A 16,612-nucleotide genomic window follows, 5' to 3' on the forward strand; every position below is an offset into this window, starting at 1 on the left:
AGCCATGCTGGAGAGGCCCCCCAGCTGCCAGGGCTACATGGCCAGGGACCTAGGTCCACAGCCCCCTGCCTCCTGCAGCAGCACCTGAGCCCCAGCTGCCCCACTCATAGGAGGTGGCGATTACTGGCAGAGCAGAGCCTGCTGTGGGGGTGGATACAGGTTGGGGAATGGGGCTGGGTGGGGAAGCTTGCTGCCACCACTGTGAGCCCCGCACTGCCATGGCAAGGCACCCCCTGGCAGCAGCAAAGGGCACAACTCTGCTCTACCACATCCACTGCTGCTGGGTGGGCAGGAGGCACCTCACCGGGGCAGTGCAAGGCTTGCAGTGGCAAGGAGCTCCCCCACCTGGCCCTGCATTGCCCTGCCATGCTGGGTCTCGCCCATTGGGCTAGAGGCCCTGTGGGGAGAGCAGCAGGGTGAGAAGCCTAATGCCACAGCCAGCAGCCTGCCCTCCCCATGAACTGCAGCTCCATCCCACTCCCTGCCAGGGCCCTGTGGCAATGCATTTGGGTCCTGGGTCCCAATCCCCACACACTACCCTGGCTGGGCAGCAGCCTCAGCCCCAGCCAACTCCCTCCCTCCATACCTATGGGGGCCTCAATCCCTCTCCTCGCCCCCCCCCCCCCACCCCCCCCCCCCCCCCGACTTATCTGCAAGAGCGGCTCTCCAGGCTGCCTGGCAGCTGTGTGTATGTGTGAGCATGTACATGATGCCCCCTGCCTGACCACTCCTCCCACTCCCCCAGCCCCTTGCATGCTGCAACTCTGTCCACCTGCAGAGAGGTCTTTACAAACATGGAAAATCTGCATGTTTCTCTGTTAAAATGAAAAACCTGCATTTTTCTCAGTTAAAGGGAAAATCTGCAGTTTTTTCCATGGGAAACAGAAGACCCAGACCCCCGGTAATCAGGGACCACTTACATTATAAACGTCTTAGACAAGAGCTATGTATGTATATGTATATGAACAGAACACCAAGTACTATCAAAACGCACATACTGGTAAACAAGAATGAATCCTCATGGGCTGGAAATGGTAAGGAAATATCTTTTTCTTACCATCTCTTTTTCTCAGTTTCTAGCCTTGTTGAAACTAAGAGGTACAAAGGCATGAAACTATTTTACCAAATTTCACATGCTCAGAGGTAGGTTGGCCTTTGGGCCAGAGGATATTTTCTTCTACATCAGTTCATCCACTCCCAATAAAGAAGTCAACATTTTCACAGGCTTCTGCACCAGCACTGCCTTATTCTGTACTTGAAAGAAGCAATGGAAAATCCTGAACTCTGGTAGTAAAGAGTTTATGTTCCCCCTTCTCACAGCCTACTCACTGGCTTTTGTCACCTTTGGACCCTGTTCTCAAAACCCTTAAGTTACAGGAAACCAGTAACTATAAATATTTTGTTCTGCACAATAAGCTGTTCTTCTGGTCTATGGAGGAAGAAGCCAGAGATACACAAAGCATGGAAAGGGAGGAAGGGATCTAGCATGAATCCGTGCTCCACACGTTTTGAAATGCTTTTAGATATCTGGTGGTAATGCTAAAGCTGTTGATTGCTGTAGGACTTCTGTGCCTTATACAGACACATGAATGCCTTGTTTATAACTGTATGGTATACATTGTGTATATACATGTGTGGGTTTGTGTAAAAATATACTATACATACACAGAAGAGTATGGATAGAGAAAGAGGTAATCCTTACTGAAGACAAGTGCTTCTTGAACACTTCCTTTCCTGTTAGCCACAAAATGTTGGTCATCTTAAATTGTTTTTACATCGTACCATATTTATTTGCATACCACATACACCCAAATAAAATACACACTGTGACAAGTGAGAACTCTCCGACCAGTCAGTACTGGCCACCCACAGGTCTTTGGGCAGCACCGCCCTCCTGCTCTTCTGCTACACCTTGATCGTAAATAGTTGGTAATTAGGCAGGAGCTGCCCTTCAACTGCCCTGTTCACAAGGGCCAAACGTACATGCTCCAACTATCCCTGCACATTTCCCATGCCTCACAGATGTTGCTAACAGCTGTGCTAAGCTCTAGTCTGAGGCTAGGCCCAAGTAGTCACAGTACTGAGCCTCTCACTTTCTGCCCTGCTACTCGCCACATTCATACCACCCCCCTCTCCTCAAGGCCTCATGCTCCACCAGTTCTCACCCGGTCTCTTTCATCCTGCCTTTCCTGGGCCTCACTCATACCACCCCTTCTCTCCTGGGAACAACATTCAGCCTGCCCTATCCCAAAGGGTCCTCAAGCTTGATACTCTTCACTCCCCAGCCAGCAACCATTCAGCCTTTTGGGCATCTCCTGCTACCCTCATCTGAAGGAGCACTGAGCAGTTCACAAAATACTGTGCCAACTCTGCCCCAGGTCTCATAGCCAGGCAACTCCCCCAGCTTCCCTCCCTAAAGGGGTTGATGGCTTGGCCCATGTTCTCCTCACAGCTCCTCCTCTGCCGCCCCTCCAATTGGCCTTTGTCCCACCTGCAGCCTCCGGCACCTGAAGGCTTACCGGGACCTACTTCAGGCCCCCATGCTAGCAGGGCCTCAACTCAAGCCCCTGCCCACAAGGCCCCCACTCATGCCCCTCACTCACAGGGCTTCACAACTGCCACTCCTGTGCAGCCCTTCAGGTGCCCCTCTGCACCCAACTCTGCAGCACCGCCTCCACTGGGGCATCTACTCCACCCCATACTCTGGGGCCTGGGGTCAAACACCCCTGCAGGCTCAGGTGCTGCTTGTTGGCATGCCTGGCCCACAACGTGCTTCCTCTCACCAGGGCCTTAACTGCTTTTATGGGGGTCTTTCCCCTTCCCCCTTCAGGCTCAGGTGCTTCTCAAAGCTAACCTTAGCTTCCATTGCACCCCTTCAGGGTCTTGCACCCTAATGGGTGCAGGTGTCCCCTATGGATGTCCCTAGCCCCACAACTCCCTCCAAAGTTAATCCTGTAACCCACTGGGTGGTGGGGCAGGGGTTTAGGCACCCCAACCCACCTAATACCAGGGAGATCCTCAGTCCTGGCATTTGCTGGCCCTACCCCACTGCAGGCAGGACCACCAGGCCTCCCTATCCCAGCAGGGCACAGTTTTAGGTCATGCCAAGGACCAATGAGGCCGCCTCCTTCCCCATAGCCTCAGCCTCCAAGCTGTTCTCAGAACAGCAGCTCTTCTAGGAGATGTTGCTTCCTTGGTGTCTGAAAGCAAACTGCTGCCTCCAGCCTTGCTGGCCTGGGACTTAAAATGCCCACTTGTCAGGGCATTGGCCACACCTGCCTGCTGCCTGATCCAGGTCTTATAGTGGAAGACCACTTAAGGTGCTCCTGCACCCACCTTCCCCCTTACAATGTTTAGCAGGGAAGGCTTTTACCTCCCCAGAGCCTGTGATAGCCCTAAAGTGGCAAGCACCCCACTGGTATGCACCTTTTTTGAGGAAGACACAATAAAGAAAAAAAATGCTTTTTCCTTTTAGCCAAGCGGTTCAGAACCATATTCCTTGTTTAAGACATGGAACATAATCTTCAATTGCTAATTTTGGAAGCAAAGGTGAGTGGTATATGTAAATAAATAAGATATTTCCCCTTTTCATACAGGAAAGGTTTTTCTTTCAGATTTTTCTTTTTTTCCTGGTTGCATCCTCTGTCTCCTAAATGGGGTCAGCTCCAGAGACAGTTCATAATGTGTAATAACACACTCTACTAGCAATGCATCCCTCCAAATGCAGGAATTGATTTTCTTCCTCTTAATCTGTGACCTGCCAATGCAACCTTTGTCCAATGTCTAATAAGAAGTGATGGTCCTGACAAACTGTTTTGTGGCTTCCAGAAATAGCAACTTCAGCATGATTGGACTCTATTTTATAATGTTGGTGGTGGCATTTAATTCGCCATAGACCAAAGTCTGCTTGATATAGATGCCAACCTTTTTAAAAATTGTGTGTTCAGAGTTAGGTTCTTAAATTCCAAAGTAGGGGGGGCAAATTAATGGGCCCATAACTCAAAGTGATGAGCACTTCCATTAATTCTAGTGGTACTTGGTAGTAAGCACTTTTCAAAACCAGAGGACTGGTTTAGAAGCTTAACTTTTGGAACCACTTTCCCTGAAGAGGACAATTATAAAATAATTTTCTTAGAGGAAAATGTTCTTAGGATTTATATGTCTAGAACGTATTTGTTGTCTTTATTAGTGTACTGTCACCTGTGGATGTTCTTATTATCTATATATATGTCATAATCATTTTTTTGGCTTCAACAAAGCTCCAGACTTCATTGTTATCTTGTGTCTCACAGTTCTGCAGGTTGATTAAACATTATATTATAATAATTTCTTATATTTGTGGCTTTTAAATTTAATTAAATGTCTCCTTATTTTTGTTTTATGAGAGAGGGTAAATTGAAGTGCCTGATTTACCTTTCCTGTGCCCCTCATTATTTTCTTTTTTAGCTTCTATATTCTATGCATTCATTATTTCCTTGTATTTGACTTAGTACAGCATGACAATCTAATTAAAAATTGATATATGCAATATCAATGTAAAGCATTAAATATATTTAAATATGATTAATTTCTAGATCTTAAAAAATAATAGGAAATTAATCATTCATCCAATGATGCTTTTTCTAGTAGGATTCCATACTGATCTGTCCTTGGCCCAGTGCTGTCTAGTATCTTTTATAAATGATTTTGAAGCAAATATTAAATCTTTTCTAGTAAAGTCTGCAGGTTATACAAAAATTGAGAGTGTAATAAATAAGATGGCTATTTTTACACAACAGTTTGGATACTGGCTAAACATAGTTCATTCAAATATCATGCAGTTTAATGAAGCCAAATGCAGGATTGCACACCTAGAAACAAAGGTTGTAGGTCAGACTTTCAGTATGGGGGACTGTATCCTAGAAAACTGATTCTGAGAAAAACATAGCGGTCATGGGTCATAAACAATTGGATATGAGCTTCTAATGTGATGTGGCTACAAGAGCTAATGCAGTTCTAGGCTGTATGTAGAGTGGGAGTAGAGTGGTGGTACTGCTTTGCAGAATGCTGAGGCCCTATCTCTAATGACCTTACTTGATAGGTCTAATGACCAATAAGAACACTCTGAACTTAGAAGGAATTCAGAAAAGAGCTGTTAGATCTCAGGAGCGGAAAGAAGTGAGGCTTAAAGATCAGTTTTAGTTTATCAAAGAGAATGTGGTTTGATAAGGAGTACCACAGACAGGGGACGTCTACACAAGATGCTACTGTGCAGTGGTTACTGCTCATTTATTTACTAATAGTATAAGCACATACTAAATAAATGTTCAGTAACTGGAGTTCCTGTGCAGTAGTGCTGGTGAACATCTTATAAGTGACGCTACTGTGCAGTAGCCATATAATACTGTGCAGTAGCATATTAGCACTGTTGGTGCTGTGACGTGCTACTGCACAGTAAGCATCTCATGCAGATGCGCCCACAGAGAAGATTTCTAATAGTAGAAAGTGAAATTAGTCAGTAGCAAAATTTCCCTGAAGTTCAATGGGTCCTAGATGTAGGAATTACTAGGTGATTCTGGCTTTTGCTATGCAGATAAATGACCATAATTAATTCCTTTTGGCCTAACATCTATGAATCTCCAAAGCCTCTGTTATTTTATTTCTGTCTTTCTTCCAATACAAGCATTTTCAAAACTTTTTTGTGGTGTGGACCGCATCTTAATTGCATTTTATCTCATGGACATATCTGCTGCCATTCACAATTGTGCCGACTTCCCTTTTTTAGTTGTGACTCGTATCACTATGGCAGCAGAGTTGTAAGCATGGAAAGTTAAAATGAAAAAATATGGAGTATTTTTCCATTTCTAATGCAATTTGGGAGCTGCCAACAAGGAGAGCAAAAATTACTGCATTAGACAGCTCTGGACAGACACTAGTGATATGCAGAATATAGTTCAGGGCATTCATTCATTCTTTGGGGCATTCATTCAGCTCTATTTGGCTGTGATTGACCAGTTTTTACATTCTAAGTTATGAAAGAGCTGATGTTCATCTTACAAATACCAGTTACTAATAATGGTCACCCGTGTTCTTCTACATTGCTAATTAAAGGGTGTTATGGAACAGCAAATGTGTATAGGTTTTTATTAGTTACTGTAACTATCAATGATAATGCTACAACTTGTATTGGTGGAAGTACATTTTTAAATGGCTGACAGTAACACACAGCAGCACTAAATCTAGCTAAGAGTTGAAATACATTTGCAGACTGATGTTGATAATCTGCTATGCTGGCAAAAATGAAATTGGCTTACTGTAAGAGAGCCATTATCTCCACTGTTTGGTCATAACGTATTTGTAGTTTTATATATAGCTATGCAGAGGAAAATATCCCCATTCTAATGTTCTCTTTCTAGCCAAGGAGTATATTTTCCTCCTCCTCTGTGTTGTATTTTCATTGATGTCTTGCACTGTGATTTGCTAAACAACTAACAACACGTTATGGCTTGTCTGCATGTTTGAGCCTTTTAAGCACAATCATCCTTCTCTTGTAGATTTCTGGTTCTAACTGGGAGTTTTCCAGGTTTCTGTCACTTGTAGACATTGCTTGACAATAACAGTACATCTGTGTACAGTCTAAGGGACAGGGCACCTTGGGCTTGGAATCAGAAGGACCTCAGCTTTATTTCTGAACCGGGGGGTGGGTGGGGGTGTGTGTGTGTGTGTGTAATATGCAGAGCCCAGCACAATGGGGCCAAGCTCTTGGTTGGGATCTCTAGACATCACTGTAATATGAATAATGCATTATAATAAAGCTCTGTTTATAAACATTAGCACATCTAGCTGAGTAACTGCGTCTTCATTTATGTGCCTAACTCCTCATTTTAGGCAACTAGGAGCTGAATAAAGTGCCTAAATATAGCACCAAATTATATAAGTATAATATAAGTATATAAGACTGCCCCTTTTGAAGGAGTGAGATGCTCACTGGACATTGGGGTTCTGGTAGCATATTAAACCTCCAGAGAAGAAACAAGGCTCATAATAATTTAAGTGAAAAACTCTGTAAGTGTGAATTTCTCTGCATCTTTCCTGTTTGACATGTGCCGTTTTTATGTGAAATTCAGCTTGTCACTTTTTATATTTAGCATTTTTATATGCAAAAATCTCTGCAATAGCTGATCTGTTTTACATCCCCAGAATACAATGAAAACAAGGTCCTTATTTCTCATGGAAACAGTTATGGTAAATTAAAAGTCTGCAGGCTAGAAGTGAAAAACTCATCTCGTTATTGTCTCTCACTGTCCTCAGACCCATAGATATACACACATTCCAGTTGCTTCCACAACTCAGCTAACCAAAAGAAATGTTTGACATTTGTTGGTCCAATAAAATCTAAACCGGATTTAACGAGGGTGTTTGTTGCGGAAGTGTCAGACAGTAGCATTTGGAAGCTAAGTAGGTTTGTTCTATGAACTCTCATGTGTGCCAAAACTCAGAACGCTTGATTTTGGGTCACAGCTCTCTCATAGCAGAGATAATGTCTGAGCTCTGGGAACAAGCTAAAAGGCTTGGGAGTGCTTGTGGAAGTGAGTTATTTGCCTTGAAGGCTATTTTAGTCATGAAAATATAATTTCAGATGGACTGCTGAGTTTGCCTTTCTTAGATAAGTACTTCTCAGTACTTCTGAGTGAACTGTTAGTTTTTCAGTAATTCTTTTATACAACAACAACTAGAATTTTGCTGTTGTCTGACAGGAATTGATGGCCCGGCTGCTTTTCAAGATGAGGTTAAGGAGATAGGAAGCCAAATTCAGATTCTTACAGTTGGACAATCTAACCACGATGAGGATGATGGAGAGATGACGGCTAGTGGCCAGCAACAAAGCAAGCAGGACCTTAGAGCAACAATGCAGAAAAAGGGTAAGTAACCAAAACTATCTGCTTGTATTACTTATTCTGATCTGTATCTTGACACTTTGCTCCATTCTCAAACTAAGAGACTTTATGATCCTTCATAGTTTCCCTTTAAGTCTCTACTGCCAGAAGAAAGCATCATTCTTTCCTCAGTACTCAATGTTTTCTCCATAACAGTAATGAAGTTCTCCATTAGCCTGGGGAGCAAGAGACTTCTATACAGTCTGAGACCTGGCTTTGCCATACCGCAGTGCAGCACTGCTGTCGAGAGAGGAGGCAGATGTTAAAGCTCATGCCCATGAGTTAACAGTCTGAATTGTAAGGCACTGGAGCATGTGTTAATGCTGAAAAAAAGGATTTCAAGCAATTGAACTTGAAGACAAACTAAGTTTTGGTTTATCAATCCTGTTCCGCTAAAACATTCCTATTGTAGGTTCATGTTCATCAAGGTGACAATGACAGCTGTATTCTGTGTACTACTGTACCACATTACGCTTTGTGCCTGTTCTTGGCAGCAATCCTCTCAACTGTTCAGGAGTTTTTTTTCAAGGACAGCTGCAGTTTGGAATGAAATGACTGTGTGCGTGCATGCATATGTGTGCACATGCATGTGCATGCATGTTTGTGTGTGTGTGCGTGCTCTTTTTCTGAAGCAGCATTACCTGTCATCAAACACTGGCATCAGGAGGAAAGTCATCTTAAAAATTTTCACAATGCTTTTTTTTTTTTTTTTTATCTGAAGCCATCTGCTTTAAGGGCTTGGCTTCTGCAGTGTGCAGCCTTTGAAGTTAAGATGGTTTGAGCCAGAACTGTTCTGCAGACACAAACCAGGGCTTTAAAAATATACTTAGATTCAACAAAGAGCAAAATGTGTGTGGAAACTTGATTGATGCAGAATAGACTATTCTTACCTAAATGCTAGTTTCTTTTCGTTCAGCAGTCTCACTGAGATTCATTTTCTCAAAAGCTTCACACTGCAGATATGAACAACTCTGCCTGCAATGAGCAGGTTTTCTCCAAATGTGGAATTTCCTGAGTATTTTGATCCAGAGGACATCAAGATGACTAACAAATTCTGACCCATATGGTAATTGTCACTTAAAGTAAGGCTCAGAATATTTATTTTCCCAGTATGTGACTCACTAAAGCTGGTTGCTGTAAAAATTATAAGTAGACTTTTCAGTTTGGTCAAACCAATGGGTGTTATTTTTGGGGGGAAGTCTATTTTCTTTTGGCTTCCCAGGTAAAATAAATGTATAAAATGCATTTTTGCTTTCACCAAACCTGAGTGAATTTTCCTAATTTGATTTTAGGGTGGTGTCTGAATTGTAAACTCCTTAAATGTATTTCTCATGCGTTCTGAATGTACTCATGATCAGAATAGTAACCCTGCTCAAACAGGCACACTTGGAGCACAGTACCAGTTTGTGTGAGTGTATGTATTTGAATGAGAGTGCTCTGGGGTTTAGTTACTCTTGTGCTATCAGTGCAATGTGCTAAGGAGGGTATTAGGAAGGGTCTCAACAAATGGAGGTATATAGGGTATACCTGTTAGAAGGTGGTATGAGGCACTGTGAAGTAAGTTAGCAGCTTTGCAGGCAGTTTTTCCAACCCATGGGTGTCCCTAAATCCCTGGCAACATTTATTTAGGGTTGGAGCTTTCATGCAGAGGCCCAGTGCTTTTGCATTGCTTCCAGGACACCTTTGTTGTCATGTCACCATAGGTTTACAAAACCATACCGCTGTGGGTATTTTGAGAACAATTATTCACATACCATCTTCATTCTGTACAAGTTTGGGTAGGGGAAAGGTGTGCTTAAGGGAATGCTGATGGATGGGCCTGGAAGGAAAAGCTATGCTGATTGTTGCTAAAATTGCTTGGCCCTGATTTGAACCCGTCTGCTGTTTGACATAACTGTGTGGTAAGAGTCCCCTATTAACAGATGCATATCTGCTCCCAAGCAAGTCTGTTTCAATTATGATATGATAGGTTTTAGAATACATTAGTGTACAGAGAATAATCTCCTTGTAAGAAAATGCCAAATGTTATATTTGATTTCCCCATATTCCACAAGGTGCCAGAACTAGAATCATTCTCTTCCTGGGGGAAATATTCTGCCATTTGATTTCAGCAGCCGTAATGTATAGAATTCCTTCTTGGCGAGTGAGTCACTTGAACAAAGACACGCTTCCTCCTGTTGTAGGAAAAAAAAAGATCTGGAAAGCTAACACCTTTGTTCTTTCCCTTGCCAGATTCATTAATGTCATTGGAACAATTTGGAATGTAGCAGTCTGAAAAGTCTTAACTCTTCACTGCTGGGTAGGAATAAATTTGCGGCTATTTTGAGATTTAGGACACCAGTAGATTTTGTTCTCTGAGGCCAAAACTGAAACAGGAGTTATTTAATCACTCCTTATAGAAGATGCTTAGAGCCAGCTTCTCAGACAGTGGCACAAATTACACCAGCAAAATTTGAAGAATGTACCAAACAGGTATAAATACAGAATACAATTCTTTATGCTTATGTATTTTTAATGTACTTCAATACATGCTTTTATGCACAATCACCAATTTGGGATGTGGAAAGTGTTCTGAACACATAAAGCTGTGATATAATTTGGATGCCAGCATTTGAAAAATTGGCTCAGGTTAAGTAGTTTTTAATGTTTGTAATGGGAATCAAAGAGGGCCTGTTAACAATACTCTGTGTGGGTCAGTCCCTGTTCATGATTGGTAAAAGGTAATGGGTCTAGATCTTCAAGCTTTGAGTAGTCACTTTGGTTCCCCTACATACAGCATAGTGTTGGAGGCTCTTTGACTCCATCTTGTATTGTTTGTTTTCCAAGCAGGGGAGTTGAAGCAGTGGGTTGAGGGAACCACACCTGTTGTACATCCTTACACATTGTTTAGTATTTTTTAGGAATACTTCAGCCATATACACCCACTTTTATCTCTGTGCGTTATTTCTTTGTCCAGCTTAACCCTGGCATCAACGTTAACTAAAGGCATTTTAATAAGGATGTCACAATAAAATAAAGAAATTAAATACATTAAAAAGGCTCTCTGGCATGCCATATTACTGTGTGTCAAAATTCAAATGCAAGAAAATTACCAGGAGTTGTTCAGTTTGTAATATATGTCTGCTTGGTTTGGGTTTGGTTTGGTTTGGTTTGGATTGGTTTGATTTCATTCAGTTCAGTCTTTGACTGTTGTAAACTAAGTATTTTTTTTAAGTGTAAATGAATAAACATTCCCATCAAATTAGTGTGCATCTATAAATTACATCCGTGCATGCCAACACTCAGAAGTAGGCCAAAGACTCACCGTGAAGGACATGCACAAAATGTTCAGGAAGTTTTACAACCCAGCCATTTGGCATGAATAATGCATTCTGGAACCTTAGTTTCACAATTCATCTCCTCCTGATTTAATTCAAAATACTAAGAGGGAAATGACAACGGGCTTCAGCCGACGTAAGTCATTTTTTTTCAAAGTGTGCTGTTTCTTTCTTTATAAAAACTAGTTGAGAGTTATGGCAGCATAAATGTGGCCCCATCCAGCAAGCCCTTAGTCATGTGATGAATCTGGTTGACATGTAAGAATGATTCACATGATTATGGGTTTGCAGAATGAAGCCCATGGATTTTTTCCTTTCCCAGATCCCCATGCAAATACATCCTGGTCCACTTCCACCTCCCAATCCAGTCTTGTGGCCCTGGATCATGTTCCAGGTAAGTACAAAAGGAAATAGTTCACTTTGCCCCTACTTCTCAGCTACAAGGACTTAAGTTACCATTTGTCCTGTTTATGCTTCTGTATTTGATTTAACAATACTGGAAAGTCTGAATCAAAACTAGGAAGGAAAAAATACAGCACATTGTCATCTATCTAACAACTGTAACTTATGACTTGGACAAAAAGAGAAAAACAGCTTTATCTTCATAAAACTCTATTGGAAAACTAGGTCTGGTAGACTTCCCAGCAACTACTTAGCAATACCTCCTACTTCCAAACCCAACTTGGTCTTCAAGTTCCACAATCTCATTGGTCTGGTGGTTGGGCCATCCCAGAACTAATTCAGACTATTAACACGACATAAATAAATGCTAAGAAGGAACCCCTCTGTCCTGGGCTTATTTCTTTATTTTTGCCAAAAGCAAACATGGATGACTACAGAGCCTGATTTTATAGAGGTCATAATTTACTTATATAATGTAATAATGTCATCTCTGTAGACATAGTGTGTGTGTGTATACAAATATATAATTGTATATGTATGTGTGTATACACACACACACACACACACATATATAATATATAGACATATTATACATAATATATGTAATACATACACATATTATATATCTAATATGTACAGAGATTTTTAAGTTTTGCATGTAGTTGAAAGGAGCTGCACACAGGTCCAGTTGCAAAAGTAGGGATGTGTGGCATGTTTAAGACATGAGATTGGACTTGAGAGATATGGATTAAATTCCTGGCTTCTTGTATGACCTTGGGTAAATCACGTCAGCTCTCTAGAACAGAGATAATGATACTTCGTTTCTATCCATGACTTTGTGTTTTGTATATTTAGATTGTCAGCTGCTTATGCCAGATTGTCTCATACCATGTGTTGGTAAAGTGTCTAGAATGCTGGGGTCCTGCCTCTGCCTGCAGCAATAGCATACATAACAAGAGTTTGTACTGTGTACTTGAGGAGGCAGTTTTAATACATTTCTGTTTTATATAGATTTGGCTCCTTGCTCCTCAGGTATTTCCAGCAGCATGAATTTTGATGAAGAAGAAGATGAAGAGGATGAAGACAGTTCAAGTTCCTCCCAGTTAAACAGTAACACCCGGCCTGGTTCTGCAACAAGCAAAAAATCGAACAAGGTGAGGAGACTGTGATACAGTAGCAGTGTTGCCTATTGATTACTAGGGATGGCCTGGTTTCCAGGTCAGAAAGCCAGGGTTGCTAACATGGACAAAAGCCTCTTGAGGGTGATTTGATGCAGTGCATCACAGGGCTTATAGAAGTTACAAGGAAAGGATGAATGAGAAAGGGGCTTCTGAAAGCAAGAAATAGGAATGAATAAAAAAGTTCAGCCTAAAAGTAAGAACTAATTTAATTGACAAGTCAAGTCAGGTATTTTCAGAAATAGAAATATTGCTAATATTGCTGAACTTGAATGAAGAAGCAGAAAAATAGGTAAATATCAAATTGTTCAAATATAGATATCTATATCTATAGATATAGATAGATATATGGCTGCATTGTTTTCTTGCTCTGTAGTTGTCACTGCTCCTGTTATTGATACACAAAGGTAAGTTACAAGTTTAAAAAGTTTACACCTTATAAATCAAAAACATTGGCCAAACCCTCAGACAGTTCTGACAATTGCTGAAACTGCTTTCTGCTCTCTGTTCTTCGATAAGGAAAGGGTAGAGTATTATCATATCTCTGCTGGCATTCACAGTCTTTCCTCCAGTGTATTCCATGCCTATACAGAATTCCCTTTTCCTTCCACCAACCTAAAAACATCTGCTATCATCAAATACAAATCGGAGGGAGTTTGGATCTAGGGATTTGGATCGGAGTTTGTTTAGTGCTGGTTATGACTCAAAGGCCAGGTACAGACATTACACTTTTACTGGGATAAGTGATCAGAAACTGGTAACAGAACAGAAGTTTGGTGCACACAGACTGGTTTAAAAATGGCAGAACCCAGCTCTCGCCCATGGAACAAGTGGAGATTTCTATCTGAGCAGCTGTATCGAAATCCCACCCATTTGTGGCTGGGCAGGAGACAGTGTGGCCTGTTTTTGTTTGAAGTGACTTCTACCCTCTTTTCTTTCTTTCTTTCTTCCTTTCTTTCTTTTTTTTCTTTTTTTTCTTATTTTTTTAAATTTTTTCCTATTTTCAGTCTTTCTTTTGTAACTGTGAAGGAAACATGAGGAAACCTCAAGGTAAACTCTGTTACTCTTTCAGGAAGCAGCCTCAGCACCAAGCCCTTCCACAAATGAAGCTGTCATAGATGTTGATGATCTGGAAGAATTTGCTGTCAGACCCGCTCCACAGGGCGTCACAGTCAAATGCCGAATCACAAGAGACAAGAAGGGAATGGATCGAGGAATGTACCCCACTTATTACCTCCACTTGGAAAGGGAGGACGGTAAAAAGGTCATAGAATATATTTAAATGGCATACCAGTTGCACCTGAATTTAATATGATAAAATGTGCTTTCAGGACTTGTACCCAGAAAGTATAATTATAGACCTCCTTTGACTAAAAGCTTGGTCCTATGCAGTGTAAATCAAACTAAACAATGTTATCACCACAATCCACTTACTTTCCTCTTCTTTATCTTACTACATGGCCATAAAAGAGCCCTTTCTTGGCAGCTTAACATAATAGTTGACAATTGGGTTCTTTGCCCTGTATGACCTGAAGGGCATCTGTTTTCAGTTCTCTTGGAGAAACCAGTACAAGCTAGAATTAAACATTTAACAAAGTGTACTGGGTTTAATTATTTAAGCCATAAATAATGGATTGAGGAGCTGAGCAGTCAGTGTCCCTTTCTGGTTTTTACCCATTTTTGCTAATCCTCTGGTGACCTTCTGTATCTTTGGTGACAATGCTGAACCACAGAAGCATTGCCCATGGTTTCTTTTACTGGGGACAGAGTGGTGTGGGTCAGGCTGTCTTTGATATTCCAGAATGTGACATTTTATAACTTCCTTAGGTATTTCTATTAGCTGGAAGGAAACGAAAGAAGAGCAAAACCTCTAATTACCTCATCTCCATAGACCCAACTGACCTGTCTCGTGGTGGAGAGAGTTTCATTGGAAAACTAAGGTAAACATATAAGCACCCAAAATACATGGCCAGAAGATGAAATTTATTTTCTTAGCAGAATAGTCAGGTTATCTGAAACTAAATTTCCTTCAAATTACTTAAACCTCCTAATTACAGTTTTGGTGTACCATGTGACTCCAGTCTGTGCATAACATTTTCAAATTATGTTAGTGACTTAGCAACATAAGACCTGTGTTCAAAGGTGATTTTAGGCACTGAAGGCCAGAGTGTCAAAGGTATTTTAGCACCTAATAATGTACAGAAATGCCTAATGCATTAATTCTCAATCAGGGTGACATGGGACCATGGGCTGTTGCAAGAACCTTTTAAAGGTGCCGTGAGGTGCCTCTCAATATTAGAATTAAATGTGCAAACACCTACACATTATTCCTAAGATAAATCCATAGCATTTTGTAAAGGAAGTCTAGAGTGTAATGAGGCTCAGAACCATTGGCCTAGTGGGATTTTCAAAAATGCCTAAGCATGGTAAAGGTTTGATTCCTACTGATTTAAATGCATTTGAAAGTCTGCCCTTACACACTTTTGAGTTCTCTTGTCTTTTTCCCTTTAGTAAAGATACTAAGTAGTGTTATTTATAAGAGGAAGTGTATATACTTTTCTTCTCCACTCCCCCACAACTGACACTCAGACTGTAAGTTCCTTGGCACAGTGACCATAGTATTCTTTACTATATGCTTGTACGGTGCTTAGCACACCAGAACCCAAGTTTCTGTAAGTGTTTTGTGTTTAGAACCCAAGCGTCTAAGACCGTCACAAAACACGTACAGAATAATATGATGATAAGTTCAAAGTTTATTGCCAGGCACATTTTAGCACCTCCATTTAAAGAAAAATGGAGGAAAATTAATGTTATTAAAATCTTTTCACATATATGCAAATATATATAGAAAATTTGCCTATATATGAAAGTTGTTGTCTGATAGCACTAGTGGCTAAAAAAAAGTAACTATGGCTTTATTATATATGATGAGTTTTTATTGTGCTCTTGTACTTTGATTAAGAGACTTCATGACAGTTCTGCAAGCTTAGTGTGATAATATGGACCTTCACTATACTACATTTTTTTTGCTATAGCTTACCTCCCAAGGCATAGTCACCAACTTTTATTTTTTCCGGGAGGGGCCTAAGATGATGGACACATGGAAAGTTTACACATTTCAGGTGACAACCCTCTTCCCGAGGTGGGCAAGGGCCATTGGGCCCCCACATACTCAGCACCTCTGTCCCAAGAGTACATGATTATTTGGGAATTCAGATTACCTCTTTACTTGCAGTTAAAATGTTTGTTTTTTCATGGTTTTATGACCATTTGGGACTTTGATATGATAATGAATTGGATAGGTTGGACTGTGTTGTTGACAAAGGTAATATATCTTCCTGTTTTTTTGATAGATCAAATCTTATGGGAACTAAGTTTACAGTATATGACAGTGGTGTAAATCCAATGAAAACAACATCAAGCCTAGAAGCAAGTAACCTGCGTCAGGAGCTAGCTGCTATTTGTTATGTAAGTACTGCTCATAGGCAAATATGCAAGAAGGAAATTAGTTTTCAAAATAATTCTCTCCCTTACGTTAAACTGGTACAAGATAGCATATACAGGCTACTCCCGTTTAATGCTCTTTTGCTTAGCACTATTTCTCTATAACACTCATTTTAAGTTGATACCTGATTTTCATAGATTTCATAGACATTAGGGCTGGAAGGGACCTCAGAAGATCATCGAGTCCAGCCCCCTGCCCGAAGGGCAGGAAGTCAGCTGGGGTCATAGGATCCCAGCAAGATAAGCATCCAGTTTGCTCTTGAAGGTGTTCAGTGTAGGTGCTTGAACCACCTCT

General features: G+C 41.1%; 1 protein-coding gene across 4 annotated transcripts in view; it reads left to right on the top strand.

The window, feature by feature from the left end:
* The window catches only part of TUB (tubby bipartite transcription factor), a 307,786-nt gene that overhangs the window by 281,386 nt on the left and 9,788 nt on the right, over positions 1-16,612 (top strand). For 2 of the 4 annotated variants that reach the window (XM_019552095.1, XM_019552097.1), the window contains exons 4-9: positions 7,737-7,901; positions 11,556-11,627; positions 12,668-12,789; positions 13,886-14,077; positions 14,641-14,753; positions 16,167-16,281. In XM_019552095.1, coding sequence (XP_019407640.1) covers positions 7,737-7,901; positions 11,556-11,627; positions 12,668-12,789; positions 13,886-14,077; positions 14,641-14,753; positions 16,167-16,281 — 779 coding nt within the window. The remainder of the gene's footprint in view (positions 1-7,736; positions 7,902-11,555; positions 11,628-12,667; positions 12,790-13,885; positions 14,078-14,640; positions 14,754-16,166; positions 16,282-16,612) is intronic. The other 2 variants (XM_019552099.1, XM_019552098.1) reach the window with 1 other exon arrangement.

The sequence above is a fragment of the Crocodylus porosus genome, unplaced genomic scaffold (assembly GCF_001723895.1).
Source record: "Crocodylus porosus isolate Cpor-Errol unplaced genomic scaffold, CroPor_comp1, whole genome shotgun sequence".
NCBI lineage: Eukaryota > Metazoa > Chordata > Crocodylia > Crocodylidae > Crocodylus > Crocodylus porosus.